The sequence below is a fragment of the Amblyomma mixtum genome, chromosome 2 (assembly GCF_055824585.1).
Source record: "Amblyomma mixtum isolate Tamu chromosome 2, ASM5582458v1, whole genome shotgun sequence".
In the NCBI taxonomy this organism is placed as follows: domain Eukaryota; kingdom Metazoa; phylum Arthropoda; class Arachnida; order Ixodida; family Ixodidae; genus Amblyomma; species Amblyomma mixtum.
In genome coordinates, this window is record NC_143013.1 from 40,021,708 (window position 1) to 40,043,374 (window position 21,667).

At 44.1% G+C, this 21,667-nt stretch overlaps 2 protein-coding genes across 3 annotated transcripts in view; one reads left to right on the top strand and one right to left on the bottom strand.

Moving 5' to 3' along the window:
• Positions 1-1,346, bottom strand: part of Ocrl (Oculocerebrorenal syndrome of Lowe) — a 29,115-nt gene extending 27,769 nt beyond the window's left edge. Inside the window, exon 1 of one of the 2 annotated variants that reach the window (XM_089571255.1) lies at positions 79-1,346. The gene's annotated coding sequence lies outside the window, so the exon portion shown is untranslated. The remainder of the gene's footprint in view (positions 1-78) is intronic. The other variant, XM_089571256.1, reaches the window with a different exon arrangement.
• BckdhB (Branched chain keto acid dehydrogenase E1 subunit beta) lies at positions 731-21,358 on the top strand. Its single transcript, XM_089571277.1, has 7 exons — positions 731-1,005; positions 1,108-1,254; positions 1,663-1,979; positions 16,341-16,520; positions 18,329-18,439; positions 19,862-19,948; positions 20,762-21,358. Exons 1-7 carry the CDS (start codon positions 846-848, stop codon positions 20,900-20,902), a joined length of 1,143 nt encoding a protein of 380 aa, XP_089427403.1. The 5' UTR covers positions 731-845; the 3' UTR covers positions 20,903-21,358.
• The last annotated feature ends 309 nt before the right edge of the window (positions 21,359-21,667 follow it).

The following is a 21,667-nucleotide window of genomic DNA, read 5'->3' on the forward strand; positions in this document are numbered from 1 at the left end:
AGATTGTCATGCACCGTCACGCAGAGGCGGCCCTTTATATTTTAATTTTCGAGAAATAAACAGGGAGAGGCCACCCACCTACAGACATACTCTATAAAGCGACATCGCATTCAGAAACCTCCTTCCTTCCATGCTCCAGTCTCAGCCGCCCTCTGTTCATTACGCCGGCATCGAGGGAGCTTGCAACTGGGAGACAAACGAACCCCACGTAGGCGACGCGCACCGCTGGTCGCACCTCGCAGGCTGTCAATTTGAGCTGAAAGCTCCACAGTCGACGTCCGTTAGCAGGGCGCTGCAAGATCCATGTCTGCGGAAGGCGAAGGTAGAGCGACCACGCTTCCAACAAATCCTACGACCGCATTCGAAGTGCAATTTCGCGTAGCAAAAGAGGTACGCAAAACGAATGCTGCTCTCAGAATAATGATATCTTTGGAAAAATGCCGGTGTGTTTCACAGAGGTAGAGCGTCCACTGCAGATCGGAGGAGGAGAATGAGAGAGTAAAAGAAAGAGAAGAGGGAGCATGTGAAAGAGATAGTTAATAAAGCCGCTCGTACTTCCTGTGTTGATGTGTACTTTCGTATTCGTAACTTTCTTTACTAAAGTTGGTATCTAAAACAATATGTAAAAGTTTCATGCGTCAACTTTGTCAATAATTGCTTTTGATATTTCAGTGCCATGAGTATGCTTGTTCTTTGCAAACAATCAATTGCGAAACACCGCCTACTGGCACAGTAACGGAACGCGAAACGGTGATGCGGCTGGAGCGATTGGCATGAGCCCGTCGGACGTATGGTGTGACCGTGCAGAACCGTCAAGAAGCGACCATACGTTGTAGGAGTTCATCATGAGTCTGACGGGTTTCCACTTTACGGTGCGTGCACTTCTGCGGAAAAAGGTTTCACCTCGAAGACCGCAGTGGGTGCAGCTGGCATCCGGCTGCGAGTTGCAGAAGCGATCGGCCGGCCACTTCACATTCGTACCAGACACACCGTCGTCATCCGATGGTGTGTGATCACGTTACATGCGTAATCAGATGCTATGCAATGTTTTGCTTTCATGAGAAAATAGAGGAAGCCTTATCTTTTTCTCTTGTTCTTTTCCTGAAGGCGAAACAGCGCGGTTGAACCTCTACCAGGCCATCACTAACGCGTTGGACATAACTCTCTCGAACGATCCTACTGCCGTGATCTTTGGCGAAGATGTGGCTTTCGGTGGTGTATTTCGCTGCACAGTCGGCCTACAAGAAAAGTACGGTGCGTATGCATGCTGTTACCTCTACCAAACTCCAGTAATGGGAAAGTTTCGCGCAAACGATGAATGGTTTCGCTCTGCGATATTTGCTTCCCGTATCTCCAGCGCTATCTCTTGCCCCCTTGTTTATCGGTTATCGCGAGAAAGTCGCAGGAGCGTGTATTTGTAGACATGCAAGAGCAAACTTTCTGCCTGTTGTGCGATGTAATCTTCCTTGCACAACTTGAAAAGCAAGAAATCATTGGCGAGCCATTGGCAGGGATATGGTGACTAGAAGCTCCACAGCAGGGAGTTTGTTTAATAGGAGGCAGTGATTTTAGTGCATCGAGCAGCTGCACATCACAGAAATGCTTGATCATATAGCCTCTGCTCTATCTACATTTTGTCGTGTCTCTACGTCTCGTACGCAGGCAAGCACCGCGTGTTCAACACGCCGCTGTGCGAGCAAGGAATCGCAGGTTTCGGCATCGGCATGGCCGTGGCCGGTGCCACGGCGGTTGCCGAAATGCAATTCGCGGATTACATCTTCCCTGCGTTCGACCAGCTGGTCAACGAGGCAGCTAAGTACCGATACCGATCCGGAGGACTTTTCAACTGTGGCGGTCTGACGGTGCGTGCTCCATGCGGTGCCGTCGGCCACGGCGCCCTGTACCACTCACAGAGCCCAGAGGCCTTCTTCGCCCATGTGCCCGGATTGAGGATTGTCATGCCCCGAGGCCCCATTCAGGTGCGTGCAATATGCGCCGCTGACCGTTTTTTGTGAAATTCTCACCATTTCGTGTGAATGTTTGGAAAGCTGGCTTTTGTATATTAGGTATTTCTGCTTCAAGTTTTGGATGCCTCGAGTTGTAAATTAATTCTTTCTCGCTCTGCAAACTTCTGGCGTATGTCATGGTCGCTGAGGCCAGGTATGTTTGTCACCACAGAACTGATACCAGCAAACCACAAAACGTTATATGGACGTCAGCGAGATATTTAGCCGGGACATTAGACACCTCCACCAGACATCCATTTTAGTACTGTTTACCAAAAATCTACGTACCTACAACACCAAAATTGGAGTCCAGTCCGAGGTATAGGAGGTATTCACATGACGTCATCCGCAAGGGGCGCTAGCGGCCGGCGCGGCATTCGCCATGTTGGTGGTCGCGCGCGCGTCCGCCGCAGCCTGCCGAAGCGTTTAAAAGCTGGTGATGTGTGAAATGTGAGTGTATTTCGCGTCTCGCCGCAGATAATTTCTGTTCGACACGTAACACCGCGTGACTGAGTGAATATTCCGTGAACTGCGCGAAGCAGAAAAGACCGGGCACGCTCAAAAGGTTCCACTTTGTGAAAACGTCGACCCCCCCGTAGAAATGTGGAGGCGCCGGCATGGTGAGCGACGCACAGGACTGCTGCCGCGCGTTGAATTCACCGGTATCGAGGCACACATTGTGCACGTCTTAAGTTTGCTGACAGGCCAAGGAATTAAAGCATAAAAACCTACGAGAGGGTGCAATTACGTGACAAGCGGGTGAGTCCAAGAGAGCCGTGCTTAGGGTGCCGACGGCCGAGATGCCGAAGGCCGAAGTGCCTTTTTTGGAGAGGTGAGTAATTCGAAGGGTCTGTTTGCTTAGCTGTAGCTTAACTTGTTACCTCATTCTGCTTAAAGTGACGTGTTACTACTGAATCTAGCGGAATGGCTGCACACTGCGTTGCTGCGAAATGACTAGACGTCTTGTGCATTCAAGCAGCGCTACGTAGCTGCAATCAAAACTGCAAAACATTCTCGCTAACTCTACCGTTCGTGCTGCGAGCGCGTGAAAGTATTTGTTTGACCGGTCTTGTCGTAAAAGTAAACAAGGCGGCTATGACGCTTTGCCTTTCTGCTGAAACACCGCCTGTGAGGCTTCAGCAGTTCGCGGACTACAGGCGCTTGAATTATCAATTTCTGCGGCGGCAGTTTTGGAATTTCGGTAATTAATCGTGCTGTTTATCCACGATGTGCCCTGCATGACTAGCTGACAGTTATCGACTGATATTAAAAGCTGCAAGTCGTTTACATTCTTGCGAGCAGTGCAACCAGCCAGTTTTGCTGCCGAGTTGAGGCAGCTCGGTTATATCACGGCGCAGAAGAATTCTGCTGCAAACTTCATGCACAATACGCGCTCCACAAAGATAAGTGGTCGCTGACGTATTCAACAACGTACAAATATGTTACGGATCACTAACAGTTCAGGCCGGGTACCTCACGGCGCACCGTGACGCTGCGCGAGCTGGCCTGAAACGACCGCAAACATGGCGCGCTTGCCGCGACGACGCTCGCGCCGTCTGGTAGCGCAGCCTCAGTGAATACCTCCTATAGTACGTAGTGCAGACATCCAGCTCGACATTTACCAGATATTTGTGCATAGTGTGTAAGTACGCCCAGTCTACGTAGTCTAGACATCTATATAAAGAAAACATGACTGTATATAGACCAATACCCAGGTGAAAATTTCTAACTGGTTCCAGTCCTATTGGTTTAAGGAACACATTTCCAGTTCCAACTGGAAATTTGTTCCTTAAACCAGTTGCGGATGGAACCAGTTGCAATACCAGATGCAGCTGTCACCTGTTGCAATTTCAGATGCAACGGGGACCTACTGCATCCCAGTCACAGACTTCCCTATGGAGGCGTCGGGACATCCAAGCACTCCAGCTAGCTCAAATAGAGTTGAGTAAGCGAGTACATGGCCATCAGGGGAGCCCAAAACACTGCATATGACTTTTGAGTGCGTCATTGTTTTATTGCGCCCGGCGCTTTCACTGAATCTTGAACATTCTCGCTGAGCATAATCGTCTGGTTTATAGCTGCGGTGGCATCAGTACTCTTCTGCCGAGCCCAATAGGTCAGGGTTGCTGCAAAACAAAGCATAATTGTTCACTTTTATAAATGACAAACAAGAGAATAGCACAGCAACCACTACAAACAAGCCCCGTAATTTACGCCATTTTTGCCGACGCAAGTCTATGAAGCGTCAAAGGATGCCTTTGCGGCACTAAAAAGCAGTTGTGCTGAGCGGAGTGTGCTTCCACATGCACTTCGGCACACCAACCGAACGCATGCCCACATTTCGGTTGTAGAGGTCAGTTGCCTATATCGCCAGCCTTTGTTTCAATGCACAGCGAGTTTGGCAAAACAGCCAAACGAGTGAGCGTAAAAATATAACGTGCCAATAAATGCGTTAGAATTTTCTCATTACGAACGCAAAAATAGCATAAAATACACTTCAGTGAGTGAACTGAGTACGCACCTGGAAAGGTGACGATTCCAGCTGATGAAAATGACTTGTAGTCCTAATTCGTACTGACAGGTCCACTTCGCCGAGTAGTAGAAGCAAGCAAACTGTCTTCCTTCAGCTCCATCAAGGGAAGAACTGTTGAACAATCTCGCCAGCAATAATAAGCGAATAATTAATTCAATGTTGAGGTGCTTCAAACACAACGTTCCCAGGAAACACGATGAGAAATCGCACATGCCAGGCGCTCAACCATTGCCGCCATGGCTGACCTAGCTCATGAGGTCATGAGGAGTGTGCGAAACTGACGCATGTTTTGTATCGTCTTTTGTATCGTCTGCTTGCCGTGGCATTAAAACTAAGTTAATAATTTATAAATTGTAACACATTACTTTTTTCACAGCTGTAATCGCCATGCACAGTTTGTGTTATTATTGATAAAATACGATACAAATGTCAATGCGATGGCAGCGTAGACAGTTTTACTGCGCTTTCCGCACCGCCACCGGTCCGCGGCAGTCACATCTAACGGCATGTCTCGGTAATCACGGTCTCAGCAATAGAAGTTTAGAAGTTCGTTTCGGTAGTTGGGCAATTATAAGTAAATAATTATAATGTTACCCTGCCCGAAATGCCGATGTCACAATGAGCTGGAGATAGAAAGAGAGCGGGCTTAATAAAAAGAAAAAGAGAAATTTCATTGCTAATAATGCGGGCACACGATATGTTCACCGCAGCGCGACCCATGCTAAACATGCAATGCAGAGTTTTGAGGAAAGTGGCGTTATTCGCCAGGAGAGCACCTACCGGTATTTTCGCATGCAGTGCACACAGTGCGATCGGGTTTGTGTTCGCTAAGCCAGCTTCAATCTAATTTCACAGTACGTTCATTTCTGTGTCTAATGACTGCTGAGCCACAGCAGCATTTATTTCCTTCTCGTCGTCGCTCCAAGCTGTAAAAAAACTTCCCATTTGGTTTTTACCCAAGACTAGTTCTTGCCGGTTGGCCCTCAATTGGGAATTTTTGCTTCCCACTTGACCCACAAACGGAACCACTTACTTCCCAGTTGGTGCCCAGTTCCTCCCATTTGGCTCTCAATTGGGAAACGATGTTTTCAAGTTGCTAGAAAACTGCAGCCATTTGCCTCCCCCTTGGCCCCCGATTGGGGCCAGTTGGATTCCAACTGAATCTCAAAGGGAACCAGATGGCTTCCAGCTGGAACCAGTTACTCCCAGTTCAATTTCCAGTTGAATATTTGTCTTAAATACTGCAATTGTAATAACTGAAAAATTTTGCATTGAAAAATTTTTGACACCCTCAGCCTTCCTTGGGTCATCTCTTGCCTACAAAGGCTTTTGCTTTAGCATGCTATGATAATGCTAACATAGTGAAAAAAGCATTATGTTCATAATGCCAGCGGACTCTCACGGGAAGAAATGCCCAAGGGACAGTGGGATGAACACCTTATATTTTTGTAATGCAGCATGTAATGCATGGGTGCTTGCAACCCATGCTATATGCAATTACGCATGCTTTACGAAAAAACACAATTGCGTTTTTTCCTTGACCCATGCCGGCTTTGTTATTTCAGCTAGGATGTTATTAACTTAAGTTAAAAACATCATAATTGAAATAACAGAACAGGCATATGGGCAGCTCATGTAACATGGAAGCAAGATAACCAATTATCATTAGGGTAATGTCCTGGATTCAGAGAGAAAGCAAGCACAGCAGAGAGGATCAGGTCAGGTGGGCAGATGAGGTTCGGAAGTTTGCTGGGATAAGGTGGCCGCCACTGGCACAGGACAGGATCAACTGGAGAAATTTTTGGCCAGCAGTGGACATTGGCTGGTGATGATAAAAAGTGGGGCTCAAGAAGCTTGCTCTCAAGAAAGATGAGGTCACACATTCAGCTACACAAATGCCAAAGTTTTCCTCAGTTCAACATTTGAGTAGTTAGTTATCATTGCTTGCGCGACTAGTAATTTTAACATATTTTTTAGAAAAATTAGGTCCTAAAAATTGAATTGAACCAATTTTTGTACTTTAATAGTTCGATAAATTGAATAAAACATGCTTAATCCGAAGAAAATGGTTATTATAGTCCTGGCTGCTGATTTTAAAAAAGTTTTTCAATGTGGCGCTTGCTTTGGCTGTAGTTCAAGGTGTAAATTGAAAGTAAGAACAGTAATGAAATAACAGTCGAATCCTGGCCACAGTGACTGGCATTTTAAACCAACTGCATCCAGTTGACTGAAAAACCTGATGGGTGTTCTTCAGATTTGTCTTCACTACTTCAAATATTTTTTTTCTTTTTAGGTAGGATAACGTTTCCATGAAGCGAGCGCGAACACACACCACGAAAATACAGGCAGCGCTGGTCATGTCTCCAATTTGTAGTCAGCAGCAATTTCCAACTTTAAATGCAGTAAGGCAACCTAAAATATCAAATGATCGAAAAATGTGGAGTTCTTAAATTATATCTCACTTGCATTCCCAGGACGTCACAAGCAATATCTATGAGGAGTCTAGGTTAAGGCAGATATAATGTTATGGGTACGTCTCCAGCTTTTTCACGAAAAAAGGTTCGTAAATAAGACGTCTCAGAGATTTTACTTCAGTACGCAGACGTCTAGACTTAATCCGTACATCTCTGGGAGGTTAGTGGTTTGCTGGGATATGTCAGGAGCTAGTGTAAGTTTATGGGGGTTTAACGTCCCAAACAACTGAGGCTGTGAGAGATGTCATAGTGAACTCCGGAAATTTCGACCACCTGGAATTCTTTAGCGTGCACTGACATCATATCTGCTCTGCCTGTCTAACTGATTGATCATGCTTTGCAGTTCTTGTCCTGAGTGGCTTAGCAAGGCAATGTCATCAGCGAATCGCAAATTACTCAGGTATTCTCCATTAACAATTAACATGCAGAAAACCAAAGTAATGTTCAACAGCCTAGCAAGGGAACAGCAGTTCGCAATTGGTAGCGAGGTGCTGGAAGTAGTAAGAGAATATGTCTACTTAGGGCAGGTAGTGACCGCAGATCCGGATCATGAGAGGGAAATAACTAGAAGAATACGAATGGGGTGGAGCGCATATGGTAGGTTCTCTCAGATCATGAATGGTAGCTTACCAATATCCCTGAAGAGAAAAGTATACAACAGCTGTATCCTACCGGTACTCACCTATGGGGCAGAAACGTGGAGGCTAACAAAGAGGGTTCAGCTTAAGTTAAGAACAACGCAGCGAGCTATGGAAAGGAAAATGATAGGTGTAACGTTAAGAGATCGGAAGAGGGCGGAGTGGGTGAGGGAACAAACGCGGGTTAATGACATCTTAGTTGAAATCAAGAGGAAGAAATGGGCTTGGGCAGGGCATGTAATGCGAAGACAAGATAACCGCTGGTCCTTAAGGGTAACGGAGTGGATTCCAAGAGAAAGCAAACGTAGCAGGGGACGGCAGAAAGTTAGGTGGGCGGATGAGATTAAGAAGTTTGCAGGGATACAGTGGCGGCAACTGACAAAGGACAGGGTTAATTGGAGAGACATGGGAGAGGCCTTTGCCCTGCAGTGGGTGTAGTCAGGCTGCTGCTGATGATGATGATGATGACATCATATAGTACACAGGCCTCTAGAATTTCGCCTCCATCAAAATTCGATTGCCGCGGCCAGGGTCGAACCCGCGTCTTTCGGGTCAGCAGCCAAGCGCCATAACCACTGAGCCACTGCGGCGGCTGGGAGCTGGTGTAAGGATTAGATTAATTAGTGAGGATGATGATTGTGTGACACGTATTGGTTGCTTAACAAGTTGTGATAATTTGAATTCGGATCAAACATTAACGAAATTACAAGCTTCAGCAGAGATAGAACAAGCGCAAAAATCAGACCTGTCAGTGCCCTGAAAGTTAAGTCTCCAAGCAAAAGTATAGGCGTACCTGGAAACTGCACATTTATTTGGTTCAGATAATTGCGGATACCATCGCAAAAGCCTCTGCTAGATCTGTGTGGATGGTGACAAGCACCAATGACATTTTTAAGTGCGATACTTGTACAGCACCAAACTATTTCTAAGTCACTGACAACATTTATGGGGAAACACTGAAAACGCTCTTGTTCTATTAACTCAACCACAGGGAAATGTAACAAACTGATTGTTACAATCAAACAATTCATTTGTTGATATTTTGTCACAAAGCGAAGTTTCCGTTGGAACAATTATATCTGCCTCAGAGTTATTAATCAGTGCATGAAAATTGTCCTTTTTATTGTAGAGGCTGTGAATGGTAGTGACAAAACTGAAACATTTGATACCGCGCATTCCTAACTTTTTGACGAATAAATGCAGCTGGAGCATGTGGCCTTGGAAGGTGGGGCATCGTTATCAAGTATTTGGTTAGTGGATGGCGTCTCGCAAATGGCGCTGTCACGCGGGTCAAAAACGTAGCATCTTCCGTCATTGTAGAGCAGTTTGTACTTAGTCTTGATGGATTTGATGTGCCTAAGCGGACTCTTTCGAGCCTGTCGAGTAGCTAGGCAAAAAGCCTTGCTCATGCTGTAATCACTATCATGAAGGCGAGACAGCTTGGCGAGTACAAATTCTTTGGTTTTGTACGCTGTGAATTTAACGATAAGTGGCCTGTCTGAATCGGCCAATTCGATGGGCACGTGCTGCCACATCTGTCGTCCAGGTGCATTGCAAAAGAAACTAGCATCACTTGTTTATGGCCTCACAGAATTTTTATGTTGATATCACAAACAAGATTGAGAAGACAGGTTTGCTGTTTGAATTTTAGACGCGGAAAGAGATAACATTTTAGGATTTCTTTCATGTACCAGTGTACCGGTGTACCATTTGGTGCTTATTGCTGCTCAATGGAAAAAAGATAGGTTGCCCTTCGGTTCCTTTTTACAGTTAAACGGCCATAAAAGTGAGTTACCTTCTTCCATCTGCAGGCTAACTAAATGATGTTGTGGGTATTTGTGGCATGTTGGCATGGACACGAAACGCTCCAAATACAGGGCCTTCTGGGGCAGAGAATGGGCACCCTGCTTGTGGAGGGAGCCATCTGCCCATATCAACACCATATGCAGTTTTATGCTGTCTGGTAAAAGCTACAGTATATTTCTACACACCTAGCAGTGAACTTGTGATGAGCATTTTTAGTAAATCAACAGCTGGAGTGTATAAGAAGGACTGGAGCACACAGAAATAGTCGTGCATGTAGGAAAAAACAGTGAATTTATACACCGCTATTTGCCATTGTTATCAAAAAGAAGAGAAGCCATTGCACACGATGATTTACATGATTGAAAAGGTGTGCTAAGTAGCAACAGGGCAGAAAGCTGAGCTAGTTGGTATATGTTCATTGTGAAAAATCCAGGCGCTAACAAAAAACGACACAAAGGGTACACAGCGCTTTGTCCCCTCTGTGTCGTTGTTTGTTAGCGCCTGGATTTTTTTTTTGTGCTAAGTAGGTTAGTGAGAATGCATACCAGTCCCTATTTCAATTAAAGAGCTGCAGCGAGTATATGATGATAAACATGAGCAAATAAAAACAGCGTTTAGTTATATTGTAGGAAGTTTAAATAAAGCCAAGGGAAAGTACTAAAGCTTGCAAAACAACTTTTTTGTGAGGTAATGTCTTTCGTATAATGGATCATTCCAATTCATGAATAAAAGAAAATGTATACTTAGACATTTTGGTGTTGTGTTTACATGTTACCAATCTGCCTGGCGTTCGTCTCTGGATCTGATTGTATCGTTGCCAGCTATGAGCTGCTATCAGCTCCCGAGCGCAGGAAGCATTGACAGCTCCAGCGGCAGTCTATGTGGCAGTTTGCCAGTGGTGGGAGTCACGCCCCCATCCCGCCTGTTGCAAATACAGCTCAAAGCAAGGTCGTTTGTTGGCCTACACGCACCTTTCTTTATTTATTTCTACCTGCTTTATTGTCTTTGTTTTGCAGCGCAGAAGTTGCCGCGACATTTGATATTGGAGCTGCTCAGCGCTTGCAGAATCTCTTCGTCATTTTTTAAATTTGTTTTTGTTGCATCTGCGGAGCTAGTATCTGAAATCATTTTTCTTAAGCATATGGTTGCAACAAGCTTTGAATTGCAAATGCAAAGGACTGTTTTTACTTCACTACTTAAGTGAAGGCGCTGGAAGCAAGCAGTGTTTATGGCTTTAGAACTTTATTAGCCGCGCTAATTGAGGCAGATATGAAGTCAGTTTCTTTTGCGTTGTGTGTGATGTGTAATGTGGTGCTGAAGCACATGGACCGATCCTGACAACAAACGCATACTGTCGTGGCTCTGCTGAATGCAAGAAAATATAGAAGGTGAAGGAAGTGCACCAGGAACGGCTTTATAAACCGGTTCGGATAAACGGTGCCGAAGACTAGGCATAAGGCACATTTCAGGATTTTGACTGCGCTACCAAAGTTTAAACAGCAATTTCTGAAAATTCAGTTTTTTTTGTATATAAGGAACATTTTCTTGCCAACCTTTTTAAAAAATCTAAACAAAATCCTAAGGGCTTTAAAATGTATGCCTGTTGAATAAGAAAAACCAGGATACCAATAAATGTGCTTTTTTTAAATATACCTATATTTATATCACTGAAGAAGGTGTGATAATGGAGTGTAAATATTTAAAATTTATTTTTCGTTAAGGATAAAAATGCGCATTTATTCTAGTCCAGTCAGTACTTTAAAAAACATTGATGTGAATTTTTGTGCTCCTGGTGGCAACAGTTATTTTGTAAATGTACCTTTCTGAAAGCGTAACAGCACGAATTTTGTTTATCTTTTAACTTCAAAGCGGCACAATGTTTTTTGATAATACTTGGATGTGCTTCACACAAAATTACAAATCAAGCATCGAGGCAAGTTTCAAGTTTCTTGTCGTGACAGCAGCTGAGAAACAAAAAAAATTCTTAGCCACATCTCGCTAGGTACCACCCCCCCTTAACTCTTTCTTTACCACGAAAATATGACCGTTTTTGAGTGTTTTAAAACAAAAATTATTTCTTCATCTGCTGTGCGTTGTAATATGTCAAACTGTACCTTATTGATTATCTTTCCGAACGAAAAAAAATGCAGAGTTGTGTGTGCAAAACTTTTTGAAAATTTATTCGTTAAATATGCTGGTAACATAACAGAAAAAAAGACTTTAAGCAAAACAAAAATAAGCCTCTGCACTGAGCCACAAATAGATTGCAAAAAAATTGAAATGTACAATATGTTGCAGATGTGCTTAGCTACCATTCTTGCAATTTTCAGCTACGTACGTGATACACTGCACTCTCCACGGCCTTTCGGCAATATGACAGCTGTGCCATTAGAAAAAGCAGTTGTGTGAGGACATGAAGCGGAGATAGATGTGGGATGTGCTGTACATTACAGTTGTTCTGCATTCTGTTAGTTTTTTTTTATATATATATACCAGAATTTGCAGTTTCTACTTTTTTCCTTTTTTTTCCGGTTAGTAGTGAATGGTTTCTGTGAGTGAAAAGGGGGCTTTCCTTGACATCGTAATTGAAAATCTGCTGACGCATTTGGTAAAAACATATCGTGGCAGTATGCTCCAAAGTTTGTAAAGCGCCAAATAAAGCCGCACTCATCATTTACAAATCAAGCGCACTACATCAAATACAACGTGAACAGTAAAACGAAACATGTGCGAGCACGTGCTGATGTCCCGGCCCTCTGAGATGAAGTCTCGCAATAGAAATTGAAATCTGACTATTCCACGTGGTTGTCTAGCTCACCACTGCTGCTTTAAAAGAAAGAGACAGCATAAGAACTGACAAAAGTGCTTAGTGCAGCCTTTCGCCTTTGAGGAGCATGCGGCGAAACAGATGCCATGATCGGCGGCTGGCAGACTACATCCAGTCAAATTTTTGTTTTTCACATCACCTCATCACGTTAAAATGAAAAAACAAAACTGGAGCCAAAGAAATGTTGTTATAGAAGCAAACTAGATGGCGGAGCTTGTCAAAGAGCATCATCGGTAATGGCCTATAGCACGTAAAGAAAGAGTTTAGATGTTTCATTGATTGTCGTAGTCATTAGGGTGGGATTAGTGGTTAGGCATCCACGTTGCATGCGGGACTTGCATGCGCAAAACAAGACAGGGACAAAGACGAGACGGTCGTCTCCATTTCCGCCCTTTTTTGCACTGCCTTATCTTCATCTGCCTACCTCTCTGTAACTTGTGAGTACTTGAAAGTTGGCGTTATAGGGACACTGTGGGCAAACTGAAGTTGGTCTGCATCAACAGGTTACCATGTTGTAATCACAAAAACGGAGCTTTGTTAAGCTAAAAAACATGACACAACAAAATACAGGTGTGATCATCACTGGCCGATTTCATAAGTAGACTGCAGTGCATCCACAGTTTTCTGGTCGTGGATCCTCGGGGCTAGGCTGCGCTGCCATTCACATTGAAATGATGGATCATGGCGTTCTTTTTGGTGTAGGCGGCGCAAGTTTGAATCGAGTGCTGGCAAAATTTTGATGTGTAATTTTCTCAGCAATAAATGCGTCTTTTTCTGCCAGGCGAACATAATGCAGCCAGAAAGAACCATAGAGTTGTTTTTTTATTAAAAACTGAAAATAACTGGAATGCTCCTCAGTGCCCCTTTAAGCTTATTTGAGAGCTTCGGTGTCTTGTACTGAACAGGGCACATACACATAAGAATCAAGACCTAGCTGACCAAACAAAGCTATGCTGTATTGCCCTACAACATGTAGTCAAGCTTGAGCTCAAATGGTGCTTCTCAGAGTGGATGATTTCCACAGCACTGCAGAAGATTAAAAAAACTCATTTAAGGCTGAAATGATGCTGAAGCCTTACTGCAACATTTGTATCATAAAGAGCACGTGCTGAAGCACTTTTGTTGACATTTGAAAATAGCTTTGCCATATGGGACTTGTTTACTTGCATGGAGCACTTGCCTGCCATGTCTTAGTCTTCTGACATTTGCACGGTTGTTCATTGTTCCGCAGTCATTTTTTCTCGTTTGTCTGAGCTGAGCATGACATGTATGTTTTTGCACGTGGAACCTTTAGAAGAAAGAAAGAAATTGGAGTTGGCATGCTGTTAGGCGTCAAAGCTGATTTCATGTGCTTGCTCTTATAGATGTCTGCTGTCATTCTTCTGTATACCCTCTACATCTTGAATACCCACTACATCTTTTCTGTTGTCTGCATATAGCATGAGAAGTGCATTAGAGACAATGTGAACTTCCACTTATCTAATTACATGTCCCAGCTTTTTGTTGTGGATGCTGATCTGTTTGCTTCATACTTGAGGGGCCCATATTTTAAATAGAAGAATCTACAAGATCAGGGTTATCCTTGTAGGCAAGAGATAAATATGTAGTGCAGTGCTTAAGTGGATCACAGTGGCTGAACACCTTACAATGGTTTAGGCTCGTTATTGCAGTAGTATGTGATTGTGCTTCCAGTTGTAGGTAGTGTGGGTTTTGTTTTTGATGCGTGCTACCCTTTGCCATAAAAGCATGCAGGGGTGATGTCAAGGATCTAAGATTTTACACTTGAATTTGATTTGTAGTGGAAGTCCCCTTCCGTTGAAAAATTAGAGCAAACCATTTTTTAAGCCTGTATTCAGAAGCCAGGTGTGCTTTTGGCATCTCTCCCTACCTTCACCTTTGTAGCTTTTAACGTGGATAAATGACCGAACTGGATTTTTTTTTGCCACTTGCACAGGAAAAAAAAGTAGAAACAATGAACAAGCTTTGCAATATTCGAATGTTGCTATCCCAAACGAGGCAAGTATCTAAACAGCAAAAAGCATTTTTTAGGTGCACACCCAAAAGCGTCAAAGTTCAGGGCTTCCAGCTGCAAGAGTAATGTAAAAACAGAACATCACTTAGACCTTCTGGCAGCTGACAGGCACAAGCAGGAAGCTCTTTTATGACGCATTGGGCTGACGTACATACTGAACTGCATTTATTATCCAAGCGAACAGGACGCATTTTAAGCCTGCCTAGCAGATGCCAGTGATACGTTTAAAAAGGTTGATTAAAGAATGAAAGAGAAAATAAGGGAGGGGAAACAGGAACGTGACAGATAGGCTTTCTGTTGAAAGCATATACAAAACAAAGAAATGTATTTTGCGAGTACTGCCTGCCTCAGATAAATCAGGGGCAGAGAAACACCAAAGCTGTCCGCCAGAAACGTATTAATGCCATGCACAGCCTCCGTAAAGAATGTGAACTCCATGGTCCACAGGTGCAGCTGCGTGACTCGGTATGCAAAGCCAGCAGCACAACTACTATTCACTAAGCTCTCAAACACTAAAAGCCTGAATTTACTTAGAGCTTGCAGAGAAAGCATTTGATGCATTGTTGCTAGTAATGCTAAAGGTGTGCACAATCATAATTGTGCCAAGAGAATGGCTTTTCTTTTATTTACAATTAAAAGTACTATGTGCAAAGCTATGGAAGGTTGTGTGCTTCAGTAGCACGGTATGTATTGGTGAATCACACTTTCACAAGACACAACCATCTAATTTCATAGTTAGCCCACTGCTTTGTGCTCTTGTTGGTTTTAATTTATTGAACCAATGGAAAGTGAGCTTTGTGTGATAGAAAGCTCTACATGGTCACAGCTGGTGACCTTAGTTTGTTACTAGACTAGTGAAAACTGTTCAGTGTGTAAAAGTGCAGTGTCATTTAGCCTTTATCCAACTACTAACTGAGCACTGCAGATTAAAACTTGTGACCAAAGGTGTGCCTGGGCGTAATAGAAATGGGGCCACTGCCCCAATACTCTAACATTGCTTGGAGTACCGGCCTTTGGCAGTCACGACCTGAAAGGATTGCTAGTATTTATTATAACCAGACTGGTATCACAGGTACGCATTGCTTTGTAACTTGAAGGCTGGTTTGTTCCATGGTTACCTGTGACTTTTCAGCTGCACTTGCCTACGAGTGCTTGGGGCCCTGTTTCTTGATATTTTGTTCCTGTCCTGTAAGGGAAACACTTGTCACTTGTAGGGCTTGACATAAAGGTGCACTACAGTCAGCTGATTGAGAACGCAAATGCCGGATTCTAAAAATGCACATGGCACAAGCAACCTGTTGGAAGCTAAATGCCAGATGGTGTTGTTAACACTGAAACAGCACATTAATTCACATTAAAAAGACATTTTTTCATACTAGCTTTTTCTTTGTAGCTGCACATCTCTCTCCCTCTCCGATGTCATCATCTTGTGTTAAACTTGTAATTGACTTGAGCTGCATGGAAGAGCAAGTTACCAGTATTTGTGACCCATCATAGAAGTATATACTTTTGTTGAAAATATTTTGTTTTTGCAGTGATTTCATTTAATGCTAATACTGAGTTAAAGAACAGGTAAGAGGCGGAACTCTTATCTACCTCATGCTATAGTTTACAGAAACTGTGTAGTAATGCCATTAGTAGTGCCATGTTCAGAACTTTTGTTACTGTCACCTTGTGAGCTGGCTACTGGCAAAGCACTTGCTGCAACTGTCATCCACTTAGATTTTGTTGAGATCTTTATTATCTTGCTAAAGAGTGATAACACTATTGAGCTTCTGGAAGGAAGTGATTCCTGATACAGATTCTGATCTTTGCTTCTCTCGTGCAAATGAGCAAATGGGGCTCGAGACCATGCCATGCTGTATTGAGAGGATCAGGATAGAGGCAAATTTCCACGGCTTATGCCCAGCGCATGTGCATGCAACTTTAGCGCTGATCTGAGCTGCTGGTGGTGCTGTCCACTGATGGTAAGCTGGGAGCACTAATCGCGTGCTTGCCCTTGCTATTTCTGTGTCCCTGTGCAGGCCAAGGGTCTTCTGCGGGCATGTGTCCAGGACCCAGACCCATGCATCTTCTTTGAGCCCAAGATCCTGTACCGTCTGGCTGTGGAGCAGGTGCCTCTCAAAGACTACGTCCTGCCACTTGGGAAGGCACAGGTCCTGCAGGAAGGGGACGACATCACCCTCGTTGGCTGGGGCACGCAGGTGGCATCTGGCAGACAATGGAAACTGCCCACTCTTCTTTCTGCTTGCAGACTGAGCTAATGCTGGAACCATGAGACAGAGTAGTGAGGAAGATAAAGGAGCCAGTGTGTTTCCTTCGCCTTATTTTCATGTCTCAGATTGAGTTTTCAATTTATTCTTGATGAAATGTGCCCAGGATTAGTCTGTCTTGTTGTCTGCATATTGTTTACTGGGGGAGGGCTGTCCAGTCATAAAGGTTATGGTGAAGCAAGGAAGTTGCCAACAACTGCAGCATTTTTTTTTTTTTACTGCCATTCATGTAGGTGCAGACATAATGAAAACATTCATATTCAAGGCAGGATGTACAGGGTTGGTCAGAAGCTCCAAATATCCATAGAGGGTAGAAGAAGTATCGTTCTAACCTCTGAGAACCTTGATAGCTTTATCGGCTTCTTAAGTGCGAGGATATACCGATGACAAGCATACCCTGTGGCCTGGAAACTTTTAACAAACCCTGTATCTTTACACGCCGTTGCATGTTGTACAAGGTTTTCAGGTGAGATTGGCTGCAACAGATATTTTATATTGTTGCTCATGCTGTGACCACTTTTGGTCGATATGAATGTGCACTTTTGAACTCAACTGAGCATGTTCAGTGATAATAAGCACTTGCATAAGTTGTGCTTAACTCTACTACTCTTGGCTGTTTGCAAGCATCGTGATCATGGCTTCTCTGTGGAAAAGGGAAATTTTCTTTTCAACTTTCATTCGGTGTTTTTATCGTGACTGTAGTTCAGCACTCAGCAGTCCTGTTAATGCAGCAATGCTCGTAACTAAGCAAGTTCACCATTTAACCATTAATCTAGTTTTAAACACTGCATATTGTACTCCATTAATTCAGCAGAAGTTCTGATGTGAACTATGTTTTTTTAGCAGAGGGGCATCATAATCGTAACAGCAAAAAAATGCTAGCGAGTGATGTAAGGGGTTTGTATGCAACACTTCAAAGTACAAAGCCTCATAATTGTGACAGAGCTTGACACTTGGTATGTAGTTACACGTCCCCATCCATCTTGATCTTTCTTGTGGGATCTTCTTGTCATATGGAGCTTTGTGTCCCAAGTAGAATTTTACTTCTGTCTTTTAATTGCTGACAGCAATATGTTTGCAGTCTCTGCTTAGCAAGCATCTCAATCATGATTTGGGCTTTTTCTTTACTTGTTGCCTTGTTAATGACACTTACTTTAGATTTTTGACCCTACTATGTTGTACTGTGTTAATTTTTTTGTTCTTCTGCCTGCACGTTTCAGCCAAACTTGAGTTAAAAAGTTCAGGCACAACAGTATCATGCTACTACATCAACTTTTAAGTCATTTCTTGGATTATTCTACCTTTCTGCCCATAAGCCCAGCCAGGCCCTATGACCTATAACAAGCAACCGATCGCCACAAAGTGAAGTAGAACAGTCTGTTTAAACTGTGATGTTGAATTAGTTCACAACCATAAATGCTTTTAACCTTTCTACTGACCAGTCAAAGATTAAAGCACTTGTTTGCAGAAAAAAAAAAAATTGTCATAAAAACAACACAAAAACTAAGCATGCTAGGAGTTATTTGTTACGTTTCGTAATGATCCTTTACCCTGCTACAGCAGCACAGCGCAGGTTGGAGAACAGCTGTGTTTATCCAAAAGTGCCCTTTCATGTGGAAGACACGTGTGGGAGTGCTGCATTTGTTGTTTTTAATGAAGAGCGCTGAAGCATGGGACAGCTTGAGTGCAATGGCCGTCACTCATGTTGAGCTGACGCAAATCTCTTTGTGTCATGCCAGGTGCACGTGTTGCGGGAAGTGGCACAGATGGTCCAGGACAAGCTGAATGCGTCATGCGAGCTCATTGACCTCTGCACACTGATGCCGTGGGACAAGGAGACCGTGGCTAACGTGGGTGGCAATGCCTTCATTCATGTGCTTATTGTGCTAACTTAGAGGTTGAGTCACTGCTTTGTAGTGATGGTGGCAATCGGCAGTAGTCAGACGATACAAAGCTTCCTGTGGTGCCAAGATTGAGAATCGGACAAAACAAACCCAGAACGTTTCAGCCAGGCCAAAGCACTCTTGCAATAGATTCTTGGCTAGTGACCTTTAATCTTATCCTAATGTTTCTATTGCAATGAAAGCAATGCTATGTGTTGTGAATAATGACCAGCTGGTTCCTGCATGGTTGTGTATCCCAGCACAGTATAAGGCTATCTAAATATTGTTTTACAATTAGTGTCAGTTCAAGATTAGCCTGACAGTGAACTTAACCTTGCAGCAAATGATGCAGCTTGCACTTCTGTGGTTATTTGGCAAGTTGAATGTAACAGTTGTATTACATCCTTTAGGTTTGTCCCATTACGATGCTAGCTGCAATGCTGTTCCATCAGTGTAGAACGTGCTGCTGCACGCCATTTCATGCCTTTCTTGCTGGAACGCTTATCAACAGTGGAATTCGCGTGGTAAAATTATCGATACATGTAAAAGCCGATGTTGTTCATGCCGATTACTCATTCCGCACGGCATCCATGCTTGTCGCGAGAATGTGTTTACTGCCCATGTCACAAAGGTGGATTCCGTTAGCCATCTTGCTTATATCACTTGTGAGGGCGGCGGGGCATGAGGCGCTTATCGGCGAGAACGGTCTGCACACCCTGCCGTGTCGTGTCGCAGGGGTCAGGTTTATCTTACGCCGAGCAGCTCACTAGAGAAGCTTTACGCAGTCGGCTGGGAGCGCTCACTTCAGCATACGGTACCGTGTGGGCTGAACCGCTTATGTCCATTCGGGCCCGAGATCGACTCGAGGAGCATTGCGGATGCTGCGCGCTAATCGTAAACTTTCGGCGCAGTCACATCTACGATGCGCTCGCGGTGCCGATTTCGTGTCGTGCAGCACATTTGTCGTTTTTTTTTTTTTTGCCATTTTCCAACGACCCGTTGTACTCAGCGGGCCTTGTCGCGACAGGCTCACGCGTGCCGTGAAGTGAGCGAGCGCAAGATGCGCGTCTGCAGACTACGCCGCCCGCGTGCGGGTCGGACTGGCACCGCCGTTATACGCGTTGCCGATTGGCTGAATCTCGCCGGCTCTAGCTGTGTGCGCAGTTAACGCTACGGGGTAACTCGACTTGTTTTCTCATGGTTACGCGTTGATTGGAATGCGGTGATCCCGACACAGGAACAAGATCCGGAGACTTCGTTCAAAAATCGCCATGGGTAGCCATGAGTCAAAGCAACAGGTCTATAGTCTTTTGAAGTAACTTTTATGTCAGTGTTCGTTTCATTACTTGATGGCAAAAAAAAAAAAATGGTTTCTTACCTTGATTACAGTCTGTACGGAAGACGGGCAGACTTTTGATAGCTCACGAGGCGCCTCTGACTGCGGGCCTGGGAGCGGAGATCGCTGCCGCAATTCAGGTTTGTTGCAAGATGCAGCGAATTTTCTTGTCCGCTTACGGTGTGGCTTGCGTCGCGTTAAAGCCGATTCACACGACGGTCCGTTCGCCCGCGGCCCGCGCATCACGTGTTCATGCGCCAGCACATTGAGAGGCGCGCTGACCAGGCTACCAGGCCACAGGCCGACAGCGCGCCTCTCAATGTGGTGACGCATGAATACGTAGTGCGCGGGCGAACGCACCGTCGTGTGAATCGGCCTTTAGATGGCACGGCTAGTTCGATACCGTTGAAGCGTAGTTGTTGTCGATGCCTTTATTGCTCTTCAATACAATGCAAACAAGGTTATGTTACCCAGTACATATATCCATATATTACCGCGTGCCGTGTATTACGTGCTACAATATTGAGACATCGTTTATAACGGCTGTTTGCATTCAGTACTTTTAGTGAACACGGCGCCCACAATACGTTCTACTAGGACGCGTTTCATTCCAGAGAGAAGGCAGTAATCCCATTGTCATGTCCATAATTTTCTATTGTGCTGTCAACAGAAAAATGCCCATGTACGAGTGATAGTAGTCTATAGTGTGTAGAGGTTCATAATTGAAGTACACACTGCTACAAATTTTAATGTTTTCAAACAGATAATTGCCCAATGTTGCCAAACGTGTATCTGCTAGGCTCCCCAGATTTGTAATCTTTAGTAAAAGAGTGCTTGGGAATACAAGTCAAATAACACCATTTTGAATGCAGTGGTTGATTTGTCAACTACTGCATGCATGCATGCATGCCGACATGCAAATTACAGTGCTTCCAAACTCTTGGCATGCGCAGGAGGAGTGTTTTCTGAGTCTTGAAGCACCGGTGCAGAGGGTTACTGGCTTTGACACCCCGTTTCCACACATCTTCGAGCCATTCTACCTGCCAGACAAGTGGCGCTGCTTCGATGCGATCAAGAAGATGATGAATTACTAGCCTGTATTAAATGCCACACACTTCCCATTGCTCAGTGCTTCAGGGTCTCCCTGAACAGAATTTTATGCACTGCTGGCAGTTGAGTTCTTACAGAAATAAACAAGAAACGGTGCAGGTAGCATTTGCACATGTTGGTTTCACAAAGTTGTAAATCTCTTCCATGGACTTGCCAGCTTGTGACCTCCACATTGAATGTGCTGGAGCTGCAAAAACATCTGGACAACCTTCCTATTGCCAACATAATTTTGTAAAATACGGTGTAACTCAAGCGTTAGGATTGTAGTAGTCTCTGTTGCTATTCTGATCTTTGTTGTTAATGTTACAGGCTATCTGCGTTGACTGGAAAACTGCTAGCCATGCACCAGTTTTATAGTGGCAATAGCAGGGCACTTGTAATAATATTCGAAAGAATTCTATGGTGGTCTCATAAATTAAAAGTAATATAAACAAGTTCAATTTATGTGCACTGACTCATTTCTCTACGATATGCCAGAAGCTAAGCTTGTGCTTGGAATTCCTCTGCAAGCACATTCCATAAATATACTGATCTGTGCCTCCAGCTTTAGTACGTCATTTTAACGACTAAAGAAAGGCACCACAACGGAATGTTCTAGAAACAGCGGAAAACAAACCCTTAAGCTACACTGCTGAACGAAGAATTTCCATTGGCATGTCGTGACCAGTTCGTGAGAGATGCTCCTTTGTGCATTGTATTAAACAACTGGGTGATTTGTGAATACGCCTGTTAAACCACAGCTGTAAACC

Coding starts and splice junctions, on each gene's coding strand:
- BckdhB (XM_089571277.1), top strand. CDS start 846: ATGAGTCTGACGGGTTTCCACTTTACGGTGCGTGCACTTCTGCGGAAA. Junction 1,255..1,662: donor CGGCCTACAAGAAAAGTACG/GTGCGTATGCAT, acceptor TCTCGTACGCAG/GCAAGCACCGCGTGTTCAAC. Junction 16,521..18,328: donor TCGTTGGCTGGGGCACGCAG/GTGGCATCTGGC, acceptor GTGTCATGCCAG/GTGCACGTGTTGCGGGAAGT.